The sequence below is a fragment of the Anolis carolinensis genome, unplaced genomic scaffold (assembly GCF_035594765.1).
Source record: "Anolis carolinensis isolate JA03-04 unplaced genomic scaffold, rAnoCar3.1.pri scaffold_7, whole genome shotgun sequence".
In the NCBI taxonomy this organism is placed as follows: Eukaryota; Metazoa; Chordata; class Lepidosauria; order Squamata; family Dactyloidae; genus Anolis; species Anolis carolinensis.
Genome location: NW_026943818.1, coordinates 36,463,713 through 36,477,382, shown reverse-complemented (window position 1 = coordinate 36,477,382; position 13,670 = coordinate 36,463,713). Strand labels below are relative to the sequence as shown.

The window sequence follows — 13,670 nt, the reverse complement described above, 5'->3', positions numbered from 1 at the left end:
GGAAGGGAGGGGAAAGGGAAGGGAAAGGGAAAAGGAGGGAAAGCAAAGGGAAAGGGAAAACGAAGGAAAAGGAAAAGGAGCGAAAGCAAAGGGAAAGGGAAAAGGAAGGAAAGGGAAAAGGAGGGAAAGGGAAAAGGAGGAAAGGGAAGGGAAAGGGAAAATGAAGGGAGGGAAAAGAACGGAAAGGGAAAAGGAGGAAAAGCGAAGGGAAAGGGAAAAGGAGGAAAAAGGAAGGAAAGGGAAGGGAAAGGAAGGGAGGAGAAAGGAAAGAGAAAAGGAAAAAGGAGGGAAAAGGAAGGGAGAAGGAAAAGGAAGGAAAGGGAAAGGGAAAAGGAGGGAAAAGGAAAGGAGGAAAGGGGGAAAGACAGAAAAGAAAAGAGCAACCAGGGATGTTCTGTTTGACAGGAGACGGGATGTCATTTTGAGATCTTAAAGGGGAAGACAAAAAGGCTGAGCACTGTTCCGCGTAGATCCATTGTTTTTTTTTTAAACAAAGACTTATTTGGGAATTTTGGCCCCAAAGTGGCAGTTGGCTGTGAGTGAACCCAAAGCCTGGTCAAAGGAGACCTCATTACGAACGATATTTGCGCTTACCATTCCTTTGAATTTGGCAAGACGATGAAAGCATCGCCTTCCCAACTCTTTGGTAAACCTTAGTCCAACTCGGCCAAAAATTTTGATAGCTTCCTGTTTGGCCAAGAAAGGATTCCAAAATCTCCCAATTTCAACACTCAACCTATAGAAGGGACCAGGAGAAACAGTGCCGGTTGTGTTTGAAACGGAAGGAGGAAACCAACCGAAAAGGAGAGGAAGGCATGCAAACAAGTCAGAGGTTTCCAAAAGGGAGAGAAGGAATGGGGAAGGGATGAAGTTCCTGGGAAGAGAGAGAAGGAACGAGGAAAAGGAGAGAAGGAAATGCTCAGAGGGCCGTTTTCAAAGGGCAAACCAAAGGCAGGGAGGGATGTGATGCAAACAAAAAGATTGAGGGTGGAGACAAGGGAAGAGATGGCGGAAAGAGGGGAAGGAAGGAAAGAAAGAACAGGTGGAATACAACTGGGTAAATCATAGTTCAAACTGGGACAGTTATGTGAATCGGAGTCTGAAGGGAGCTCCAGTGGGATTGATAAGCTTGGAGATGATAATGGACCCTCTCTAGGAATATCTAGGTCTTCCAGTGAGACTCTATGGTCAACATTGAAAGTTTTTGGGGAAGAATGGCGATGTTTGAGAATTAGAAGGGGCTACAGGGTCTAGGGATGGTGGGCTATGACCATTCCAGCTTGAGAAGAACCATCCAAGGTGGTGGGTCTATTGGAGCAACCCTTGGAGAAGAACCATCCAAGGTGGTGGGTCTATTGGAGGAACCCTTGGAGAGAGCATCTAAAGCCTCTACTACAGTAGAAAGGGGAACCACCCAAACTTGAGAAGAACCATCCAAGGTGCTGGGTCTATTGGAGGAACCCTTGGAGAAGAACCATCCAAGGTGTTGGGTCTATTGGAGAATCCCTTGGAGAGCTCCTCTAAAGCCTCTACTCAAACCTACAGTGGAAATGTGAACCACCCAAACTTGGGAAGAACCATCCAAGGTGCTGGGTCTATTGGAGGAACCCTTGGAGAGCACCTCTAAAGCTTATACTCAAACCTACAGTGGATTCGCTGTCTCATTCAAATGGGAACCACCCCAGCTTGAGAAGAACCATCCAAGGTGCTTGGTCTATTGGATAACTCCTTAGAGAGCATTTCTAAAGCCTCTACTCAAACCTACAGTGGATTTGATGTCTCATTCAAATGGGAACCACCCCAGCTTGAGAAGAACCATCCAAGGAGCTGGGTCTATTGGATAACTCCTTGGAGAGCGCCTCTAAAGCCTCTACTCAAACCTACAGTGGATTTGATGTCTCATTCAAATGGGAACCACCCCAGCTTGGGAAGAACCATCCAAGGAGCTGGGTCTATTGGAGAACCCCTTGGAGAGCACCTCTAAAGCCTCTACTCCAGTGGTTCTCAACCTGGAGTCTCCAGATGTTTTTGGCCTTCAACTCCCAGAAATCCTAACAGCTCATAAACTGGCTGGGATTTCTGGGAGTTGTAGGCAAAAAACATCTGGGGACCACAGGTTGAGAACCACTGCTCTACTCAAACCTACAGTGGGTTCGCTGTCTCATGCAAATGGGAACCTCCCCAGCTTGAGAAGAACCATCCAAGGTGCCGGATCTATTGGAGAACCCCTTGGAGAGCGCCTCTAAAGCCTCTACTCAAACCTACAGTGGAACCACCCCAGCTTCAGAAGAACCATCCAAGGGGCTGGGTCTATTGGAGAACTCCTTGGAGAGCATTTCTAAAGCATCTACTCAAACTTACAGTGGAACCACCCCAGCTTCAGAAGAACCATCCAAGGTGCCGGATCTATTGGAGAACCCCTTGGAGAGCATCTCTAAAGCATCTACTCAAACCTACAGTGGAACCACCCCAGCTTGAGAAGAACCATCCAAGGTGCTGGGTCTATTGGAGAACCCCTTGGAGAGCATATCTAAAGCATCTACTCAAACTTACAGTGGAACCACCCCAGCTTCAGAAGAACCATCCAAGGTGCTGGATCTATTGGAGAACCCCTTGGAGAGCATCTCTAAAGCATCTACTCAAACCTACAGTGGAACCACCCCAGCTTGAGAAGAACCATCCAAGGTGCTGGGTCTATTGGAGAACCCCTTGGAAAGCATTCTCTAAAGTTTCTACTCAAACCTACAGTGGAACCACCCCAGCTTGAGAAGAACCATCCAAGGTGCCGGATCTATTGGGGAACCCCTTGGAGAGCATCTCTAAAGCTTCTACTCAAACCTACAGTGGAACCACCCCAGCTTGAGAAGAACCATCCAAGGTGCAGGATCTATTGGAGAACCCCTTGGAGAGCATCTCTAAAGCTTCTATTCAAACCTACAGTGGGTTCGCTGTCTCATTCAAATGGGAACTACCCCAGCTTGAGAAGAACCATCCAAGGTGCCGGATCTATTGGGGAACCCCTTGGAGAGCATCTCTAAAGCTTCTACTCAAGGTTCTACAAAGGTTCTACAGTGGAAATAGGAACCACCAAAACTTGAGAAGAACCATCCAAGGTGGTCGGTCTATTGGAGAACCCCTTGGAGAGCATCTCTAAAGCTTCTACTCAAACCTACAGTGGGTTCACTGTCCTGTTCAAATGGGAGCAACCAGGTAGAAGAGGGCCAGGTAGGGATGACGGGACTTTTAGTTTTACTTACAAATACTAGAAGCATCCGTCTTGTTGACGGGAAAGGAGAGGAGGAACGAAAAGCGTCTCACAGACCTGGTTGCAGGAGGATGGCGGGTCCTTCTGCCCTCACTTCGGCTGGAAAGAAAACTCGGTGGACCCATCAAATCCATTTCCTCCCCATTGATTTTCCTTAAGAGTATTTTAGCTGTTAGTTTTGGGGAGAGGGGGTAAAAAGAAAGGGAAGTCGGGACCAGGCTTTAGGTTAAACCACAAACTGTCAATCCAAGGTTGACAGTTCGAAGCCTGGGTCAGGGTGAGCTCCTGGCCTTTAGCCCAGCTTCCGCCAACCTAGTGGTTCGAAAGCAAAAAATGTGTATAGATAAATAGGTATCACTTAAAACCGGGGGAGGTATTTTAAGGAATACCAGAAAAATGCTAGTGATTAGACCAAAAAAGGAAGACTTACGAAGAGGGAGATAGAGCGAATGAATCAAGCCTCCGAGATGCCGGAAGACGGGGAAAGCCTATATATACCTCCTTCTATGTACAACTGTCTGTATAAAACGGCATTGAATGTTTGCTGTGTATGTACGTTCTGTGATCCGCTCTGAGTCCCCTTTGGGGTGAGACGGGCGGAATATAAATACTGTAAAAAAGTAAATAATAAGTGTTGGCAGCGGAGGGGCAAAACAATCCATTTTGGGGGTGTACTCGGTCCCGTCAAACTCCGATTCACAAGGAAAAGCCGACGTAGAAAAGGAGACTGCGGGGAGAACGGGATCGTGGGGTGAGAGGAAAGCAAGAACGAAACGAACGGGAAAAAGAGAAAAGGTAAAACAGAAGGAAGGGGGGATCGTTTGGAGTTTGTTTTTTTGTTGTCGTTGAAATAATACAACTGAAATCAATGAGTAATAATAATAATAATAATAAAGGAAGGGTGAAGTGACCAGTTGAAAGCACCAAACAGAAAACCAAATGGTGTTAGAAAAAACATTTGGACACCCGGCAAGCCGCTGCTCCGAATGAGGTGAGAAGGCGGACATTATTGGCATTTTGGCGAGACAGGAGTCCGTGTCCGTCTGGCTCCAAAATGAGGAGGGGAGGGAGGAGGACAAATGGGGAGCCAAAATAATGTGCAGCCTCATTACATTTGCCGCGAAGATTAGATTACACCTCTCTGTCCATCGCGGTAGAGTCGAGCGGATTGGGGAGGAATATTTTATTCTGTTTCTCCCTTTCGCTTTTTGTCCTCTCCTTTTGTCACAGAACCGACTTCACCGCCAGCATCCGAATTTACGAAATCAAGACAATTAGACCCCCTCGGGTCGTTTTAACAGGACAAATTGCCCCAAAACTAGCTATTTTTTTCCCGTTTGGCATATACGCTCCTGTCTTTTTAAATACATATATATATATATATATATATATTCTGCCTGATGGATCGTTTCAAAACTCCAATTGGATTCCCAGCGGCCCGGTGCCAACCTGGTAATTTCAGACCCAGCGTTTCTTAAAATAAAGAATGTGACGAGGTGTAATCTAAAATTTTCCCTTCTAAAAACAAAAAAGAACAGCGATGCAAAAAAAAGAAAAAGAAAAAAAAGGAAAAGGCATATAAGAAGACATAAGCAGGCAGAAGTTTTCAAAACCACAATAGCACAGTGTTCCTGCAGAGCACCCTTTTTTTTTTGTTTTTTTTGTCACAACGCGGTCCGACCCGGGTTCCCTGCGACTCTTGAGAAATCCTTCTGCAGAAACAGAGTGTTAATTCCGGTACGTTTTTCAATATTGTTTGCAAAAAAAAAAAAAAAGATGTTCAAAAATAGACCGAAACAGCATTGGGTCTCCACTTAACCCTGGAACCATATTCTCTCTCTTTCTTTCTCTCTCTCTCTCTTTCGTTCTCTCTCTCAATGGAAGGAGATATAGAGGAACCTTTTCCAAACTCGTTTTGCCCTTTGGTTCCCAAGTTCCAGAGCTCACTGCAGGAGAGAAAAGAGGAAGGTTGGCCGTTCAAGACCGGGTCGGGGTGAGCTCCTGCCATCAGCCCAGCTTCTGCCTACCTAGCAGTTCGAAAACAACAATGTAAGTATGTATATGTGCAGAGGCGGTTCAACCGTAAGGCGATTTATGCGCCTGCTTAAGGCGCCATCGCCTACGGGGCGCTGTCGAGGCTCCTCCGCCCAGGCCGTGGCCATGGAGGCAGGAAGGTCTCTTACCTGCCACCGGGGCCTCTGGTGCCCCGCCCACTGCACATGCGCCAAGCGGCCGCACAGCGCATGCGCAGTGGGCGGAGAGGGCGCCTCGCCCGTCTTGGGCTTCCTAGGCTACCGCTACGGCCTTCCCGGGGTGCCGTGGCGGCGACTGGGTTTAAAAAAAAAATTTCAGTGATTGTGGGGGGGATTTGTGGGGGGGGGGAATTCTGTTCGTTTAAACTTGAAAATGACCTTGGCCCGGTTCTATATATGTATATGTATACGTATACATATACATATACACATGCATACAATGCACCTGGAAAGGTTTTCCTTGCATTTTATGGGCTCCTTTCTCAATGAAGGCTCTCCTTGTGGGGAGTCAACTTCCCCAACATAGCCCTGAGATTTTAGCAGTTTTCAAAGTGCCCCCAAACAGCAGGTCAAACCGCCTACTATAGAAGATCCTGCCGACCAGAAAGTTGGCAGTTCAAGCCCGGGTTGGGGTGAGCACCCTCCGTCCGCCCTGCTTCTGCTCACCTAGCAGTTCGAAAACAAAAATGTAAGTAGATAAATCGGTACCGCTTTGGCGGGGAGGGCAAAGGCGCCCGGAAAAAACATGCCGGCAAAAATCTGACCAGGGAAGGCAACCATGGATGACAGGCTCCTTGGTGTGGAAAATGAAACAACAGCACCTCTCCATGGCCGAGTCGAGCACAGCCAGATGCCAAAGATGAAAAGAGGGAAGCCTTGCCTCTGTTTATGTACTGTCTGTCTCTGTCAATTGTATAACAACATTGAATTCTGCTCTGAGTTCCCTTAGGGAGATGGAGTGGAATATAAATAAAGTATATTGTTCGAAAGTCTAAAAGGGGGAAGCAGAAGGGACAGAACGCAGAGCACACAGGGAGGGCTGATGTCTTCCATGAGATATTCTTTCTCGTATAGGATGGGATATGAAGCCTTCCACCCCCATTTGCTGTCCTGACTATGGCGGATTGGATTATTCATAGATTTGAAAGAAAATGCTCTCTCTAGGAATCTCTAGGTCCTCCAACGTGGCTCTATCCTCGTCCTGGAGGAGCTTGAGATGCCTAAAGATCTCTCTAGGTCCTCCGGCGTGGCTTTATCCACGTTCTGCAGGAGCTTGAGATTCCGAAAGATCTCTCTAGGGATCTCTTGGTCCTCCAGTGTGGCCCTATCCTTGTTCTGGAGAAGCTTGAGATTCCTAAAGATCTTTCTATGGATCTCTAGATCCTCCAACATGGCTCTATCTTCATTCTGGAGGAGCTTGAGATTCCTAAAGATCTCTCTAAGTGCTCCGATGTGGCTCTATCCTTGTTCTGGAGGAACTTGAGATTCCTAAAGATCTCTCCAAGGATCTCTGGGTCCTCCAACATGGCTCTATCCTCGTTCTGGAGGAGCTTGAAATTCCTAAAGATCTTTCTAGAGATCTCTAGATCCTCCAACATGGCTCTATCTTCATTCTGGAGGAGCTTGAGATTCCTAAAGATCTCTCTATGGACCTCTAGGTCCCCCAACATGGTTCTATCTTCATTCTGGAGGAGCTTGAGATTCCTAAAAATCTTTCTAGGTCCTCTGACATGGCTCTATCCTCGTTCTGGAGGAGCTTGAGATTCCTAAAGATCTCTCTAGGGATCTCTAGGTCCTCCAACACAGTTCTATCCTTGTTCTGGAGGAGCTTGAGATTCCTAAAGATCTCTCCAAGGATCTATAAGTTCTACAACGTAGCTCTATCTTCATTCTGGAGGAGCTTAGAAATTCCTAGCGAGGTTACAAAAAAAATAGCATTTTCTGGACTCGCTGGTCTATTTTGGAACTGTGTCCAGGACCATCCCTGTTGCACAACATGCAATGGAACTGGTGAAATAACCAAGCCTGTGGTCTGAATGGCCAAATACTTCTCTATGTTTCCAGACTCCGTCCATAAAAGCAAGGCTGGCCAACAGAGAACTGCTTCTAGCTCTGGGCACCCAATGCAAAGCCTTATTGCAGAAGATAGAGGCAAGGACGCAACTTCCAAGATGGTGGCCGTTCCCAAGGAAGGAAGAGGCCGAAGCCTGGAGAAAAGGCAAGATGCTGAGTTGACTGAATGGAGGGACACATTGAGTTGACTGAATGCAAATTATCTCTGCATTTCTGAACTCGTTGGAATATGCTGAGGACGAAAGCGGGAGGACGACACAGAAACTGGGACATTTTAGTAGCAGCCAAACTGGGACTGTCCCTCTCAAACTGGGATAGTCGGAGGCAACCCAGTCTGTTTTCTGGTGGCTTCCTCTCCGCCATGATTTGTTCCTCAAATCAATACGGCTCCATAGTTTTGCGAAAAGGAATGGAAATCGTAGAAGATGGTGGGAACCTCTCCGTCTTTCAGAGAAAGGCAGACAGAGAGAGAGAGAGAGAAAGGAGGAAGGAAGGAAGGCAAGAAGGAGGAAAGAGGAGGAAAGAGAAAGAGAAAGAGCGAGAGAGAGAGAGAAAATAATCATGACAAATGAGACAAGTCGCTGTCAAAAGTTGCACCGGATTTCTCAAATGAATAAAGAAAACAAACAAAACTCCAAATCACACAGCTTTAATTTCCTGTATTTCCCTTTCTTTCGGTCGATAACCCATTGCTATCTGAAGAGAGGATTTGCAAATGGCTGGGCTCTATATATACACTAGCTGTGCTCGGCCACGCGTTGCTGTGGCTTATGGGAATCATTTGTTGACCAGGTGGAATAGCCTTGCAGTCTCAAAGCCTGGCCGTTTTCTTCTTATGCGAATACTATATATTGACCTCAGATTCCAAAAATCAGATTTATTTGGCTATACACTGACGTCACGGGAGAAGTAATGCTTTCATGGATGGCTATTAAACAAGTTGTTTACTTTAAGTTCAGTTCAGGCAACATTGTGTTAGAGTGAGAAGCTAAGCCTGACTTCTCTTGTTCATGGTTCAAGTCAAGCTATAATTTTGGATTTAATATATCCTGGAAGTTTTCTATGTTTCTGTTCATGTATTCCTGCTCAAGTCTTATTAGTTATATCTTCCTGAATCTGTGATTTCCTGGCTGTTCTTGGACTGTCATCTTTGGAATGTTATGAAACATTTGGATTATTGTTTGGTTCTCACCTTTTACTAAACTTTTTTTGGATTATATACCTTCCTTCCTGTATGTAATTTTCTATTTGCTTTTTATCTGTTTTTACAATAAACTGTTTATATTCCTGGACTGGGTGTTTCCAGGCCTGGAGTACAACAGTATTTGTTGTAATATTGTATAACTAGCTTCGCCCGGCCACGCGTTGCTGTGGCTTATGGGAATCCTTTGTTGGCCAGGTGGAATAGCAGTGAATAGCCTTGCAGTTTCAAAGCCTGGCCGATTTCTGGAGTAGCTGAAGCTTTTTGTTGTATGAACGTAGAGGCATGGATTGTTGGTTGTGCTGCCAAGTTTAGTGTTTCTGGGATGTGTAGTTTTGTTGTTTTGTCCTAGGCCGAAATTTCATTACCCTTTTATATATATAGATAATACAATATATTGATCTAGTACACTATAGTAATTTAATGCCAGTATTGTGCTATGGTAATATAATATTGTATGTAAATTTAATTTGTAAGTTGCTCTGAGTCCCCTTCGGGGTGAGAAGGGTGGGATATGAATGTAGTTAGTAAATAAATAAATAAATATTTGGCTATACATCAACCTCAGATTCCTAAAAGCTGGATTTGTGCGATTGGTTCTCCATCTCCTGAAATGTATTGGAAAGAAATCCAATTTATGTGGCCATTAATCTACCTCCGATTCCTAAAATCAGATTTATTTGGCTATAAATCCTCCTCAAATTCCTAAGAGCTGGATCCAAAGGTCCATACATTTGGTTCTCTATTCCTTGAAAGGTTTTGAAAAAAAAACTGATATATTTGGCTATAAATCTAATTCAGGTGCCTAACAGCTGGATTCGAAGATCTATACCTTTGGTTCTCCATCCCTTGAAGAAAAATCTAATAATATTACAATATATTGATATAGTACAATATAGTAATTTATGGCCAGTACTAGCTGTGCCCAGCCACGCATTGCTGTGGCGAAGTATGGTGGTATGGGAAATAAAGTATTGAGGAATTGGTGGTAGTTAAGGTAAGGGGTACATTAAGTCCAGTTGTGTCTGACTGCACACTGAAGTGGATTATATGGCAGTGTGGAGTCAGGATAATTCAGTTCAAAGCAGATAATATAAGATTATAAATGGGTTATATAACTGTGTGGAAGGGCCTTCAGTCTACACTGCAATATAATCCAGTTCAAATCAGATAATCTGTATTTTATCAGCAGTGTGGAAGAGGCCTAAGTGAGGCTTAACTCTGCCTGTCCCCTGGGCTGCGTGGGTTGCTAGGAGACCAAGTGGGCGGAGCTTAGCCTTTGAACTGGCAGCAATTGGATAAAAACAATTCTTCCTCTCCCTCTAATTAGGACTTTATTTTTCTTTTCTTTTTGTTGTATGAACGTAGAGGCATGGATGATGGGTTGTGCTGCCAAGTTGAGTGTTTCTGGGATGTGTAGTTTTGTTGTTTTGTCCTAGGCCGAAATTTCATTACCCTTTTATATATATAAATGGTACTACGCTAATAATGTAATATTGTATGTAAATTTAATTTGTAAGCCGCTCTGAGTCCCCTTCGGGGTGAGAAGGGCGGGATATAAATGTAAATAAATAAATAAATAAAAATAAAAATACCTTCTGGGCATTTTGGATAAAGACATTTTTCACGATATTAATAAAGAAAAATTAATCATATTTTTGTCAACGGCAGCAAGGATGGTTTTTGCCAAGATGTGGAAGTTAGAGAAGATACCAGATAGAGAAGACTGGTTAAAAAAGGTATTGGAGATAAAAGACATGGACCAATTAACATACTATTTGAAAAAAAAAAACACTGACAAGGGTATAAAGAAGACGGACTGGTCGGTAGTGGAAGAGTATATGAATTTAAAGTACAATCCTTGAAGAATCGATAGAACTGAAGGATTTTTTTTTTAAAATAAACGGGAGAGAAGATAAAAGAAGCAGATCAAAAGAAACTCATACAGGAACAAGGGCTGAACGGAAGTTCAATTTGTTTTTGTTGTTTTTTTCTTAATTTTTTTCCTGGTCTTTTACTCATCTTTTTAAAACTTTCCTATAAATATTGTTCCCCCTCTTTCAATGTACAAGTAGTTTGAAAACCTTTAATAAAATCATAAAAAATAATAATAATGTAAATAAATAAATAAATAAATAAATAAAGATAAAAGAAGCAGATCAAAAGAAACTCATACAGAAACAAGGGCTGAACGGAAGTTCAATTTGTTTATTTTGGGGTTTTTTTTCTAATTTTTTTTTCTGGTCTTTTACTCATCTTTTTCAAACTTTCCTATAAATATTGTTCCCCCTCTTTCGATGTACAAGTAGTTTGAAAACCTTTAATAAAATTGTTTAAAAAAACAAATAATAAAAATAATGTAAATAAATAAGTAAATAACTTAAAAAAAATCAAATTATTTAGCCATGAATCTACCTCCGATTCTTACAACCTCTCTCACTGAACCTCCCTCTCCCCACAGAAATTAGAACTGTGTGATTTCATTCCTCTGGTTTGGAGATATTTTATCGTTTACAGGTCAAACGGACGGGGAAAAGGGAGTAGATTCAAAGGCGGGCGGGTTGGGGGAGCAGGAACACTGGCTTTTTTTTTTCTTTCTCCACAATGCAATTTGGAATTAAAAATTACAGCACGGCATACACAACCATGTCGAAACCGACGACGAAGGGGAAGGAGGAAAAGAAGAAAAAAGGAAAAAAAAGAGAGAAAACGAAAAAGAACCCAAAAACAAAAAAATGGAAATTGGAAAAAAAATTGGAACAATCGTTCATTTTGTATATAGAAGTATATATATATACACGCACACATACATACATACGTACGTACGTACGGATACAGTTTGTAAAACAACAGCAACGGAAAAGGAAAAAATGATCCGAAACTAAGGAAAAGGTATATAAAACAAAGCCTTCTCCGGACAAGGAAAAGGGAGGAAAAGGGCCACGTCGCATGCAATGAATGCAAAGGCGGGCGAGCGCATTCGCCGAACGCATGCATCAGGCCGAGTGGTCCACACGGCAAGGTAACCATGACGACAGGAAAGAAAGGTGCACATCACGCAGCATCGTTACCAACGGGATGCAGAGAGACGCCCACAATGCAACTCAACTCATCACCGACGAGACCCGAGAACGAGCGGGTCTCGCTCGTCATCTTTGTTAGATATATCGTATATATATATAGATAGATATATTGATATTCTAGATAATATTTCTTGCTTGCTTTCTTTCTCTCTCTCTTTTAAAAAAAATCATTCAATTTCATATTTTATTTATTTGTCATTTTTTTCCCTAAAAAAAAGAATATCGATAATTATCTTTCAGATCTATTTCTCTCTTTTTTTTTTGCTTTTTTTTTTTAAGAAATGTAAAAATGTGGGTATAAAGAAAGTAAAAAAGAAAAAAAACCACACCAACCTTCTCGTAGCTCTGAGGGATGTTAAGGGGATTTGATGCAGAACACAATGACATGAGGAGAAGAGAGAAAATAGGGGAAACACAGAGAGAGTAAAAAAAGGCCTTCACGGCTGGCAACTGCAAATCGATTCTTTTCTTTTTCCTCTTTGCTCTTTTTTTTTCTCCGTATCGTTAAAAAATGTGATTTGATTTTTTTTATAAATCCCACTTTTTAAATATATATATATATATTGGAAAGCCCAATTTTTCTAGGCTGGCAAGAAGGGATCCTGGGTTATTACGGGGCCGAACCCCAACATTTGATCATCCCCCCAATAACTCAGGTCCGGCATTAAAGGACACCGAGCCCCTCTGTGGCTCAGGGAAAGGAGAACTAAAATGCACAACATTGCACCCCAAACGAAGGGAACGTTCTCCCCATTCCTCCCCGCTCCCCTCGCCCTTCTTTTAGGGTGTCCGCATGTCCAAAAATTCGAATGGAGAGCCATTATCAGATACAAGGCAACGTGGAGAACCTTCAAGGCATGTCCTGCACGGGGATCGAACCCACAGATTGGGAATGTCCAAACTCCTAACCCTGACAGATCCACATGTTTCAATATGCCGTAATATCCCCATAATAATGGCTCTTTCAGGTGCTACAACTCCTAAACCAGGGGTCCCCAAACTACGGCCCGCGGTCCAGTTGCCGCACTCCGAGGTCCTTTTCTCAGCCCTAAACTGAAATGGAGACACGGCAATGCAATGCCAACTGAACTGACTTAATTATTGGGGTTGCTAACCTGACGGTTGCCAGCTTGAATTCGAGGCGGGATGAGCTCATCTGTTAGCTCTAGCTTACATGACAGAATCCTCCCAGCTGAACTGCTGACAATAGTTGAGGTTGCTAACCTGACGACTGCCAGTTTGAATCTGAGGTGGGGTGAGCTCATCTGTTAGCTCTAGCTTACATGAGAGAATCCTCCCAGTTGAGAGGTGGGGTGAGTTCATCTGTTAGCTCTAGCTTGCATGAGAGAATCCTCTCAGCTGAACTGCTGACAATAGTTGGGTTTGCTAACCTGAAGTTTGAATCCGAGGCGGGGTGAGCTCATCTGTTAGCTCTAGCTTACATGAGAGAATCCTCCCAGCTGAACTGCTGACAATAGTTGGGGTTGCTAACCTGAAGGTTGCAGTTTGAATCCGAGGCGGGGCGAGCTCATCTGTTAGCTCTAGCTTACATGAGAGAATCCTCCCAGCTGAACTGCTGACAATAGTTGGAGTTGCTAACCTGAAGGTTGCCAGTCTGAATCCGTGAGGTGGGGCGAGCTCATCTGTTAGCTCTAGCTTGCATGAGAGAATCCTCCCAGCTAACATCCCGGCATCCCCTGGGCAACATCTCTGTAGACGGCCAATAATCTCTCAAATCAGAAGCAACTTGCAGTATGTTCTCAAATCACTTCTGACAAGATTTTTTTTTAAAACCTGAAATGACTTGAAGGTACCCAACAACAATGATCCGAATTAACTTGATTCTCTCATCAGCCAAAAGCAAGTCCACATTTCCCATAGAAATACTGGTAAGTTTATGTTGGTCAAAATTCCACCTATATAGACGACTGGTGGTTGACTCATATTATCAACTATTCTAATACCTTTGTTTTATACTGCATTTTGTACTGTATACTGCATACTGCCCCATGTAA

The 13,670-nt window shown here is 43.5% G+C and overlaps 1 protein-coding gene and 1 long non-coding RNA gene across 2 annotated transcripts in view; one reads left to right on the top strand and one right to left on the bottom strand.

Annotated features, from left to right (window-relative positions):
• ptprs (protein tyrosine phosphatase receptor type S) overlaps positions 1 to 13,670 on the bottom strand; it is a 240,208-nt gene that overhangs the window by 89,584 nt on the left and 136,954 nt on the right. Inside the window, exon 7 of the mRNA XM_062960704.1 lies at positions 11,989 to 12,000. Within this exon, the coding sequence (XP_062816774.1) occupies positions 11,989 to 12,000 (12 nt within the window). The remainder of the gene's footprint in view (positions 1 to 11,988; positions 12,001 to 13,670) is intronic.
• On the top strand, positions 54 to 11,006 carry LOC134293353 (uncharacterized). The gene is made up of 2 exons (XR_010000323.1): positions 54 to 5,314; positions 7,363 to 11,006. It is a non-coding gene; the product is annotated as an uncharacterized LOC134293353 (long non-coding RNA).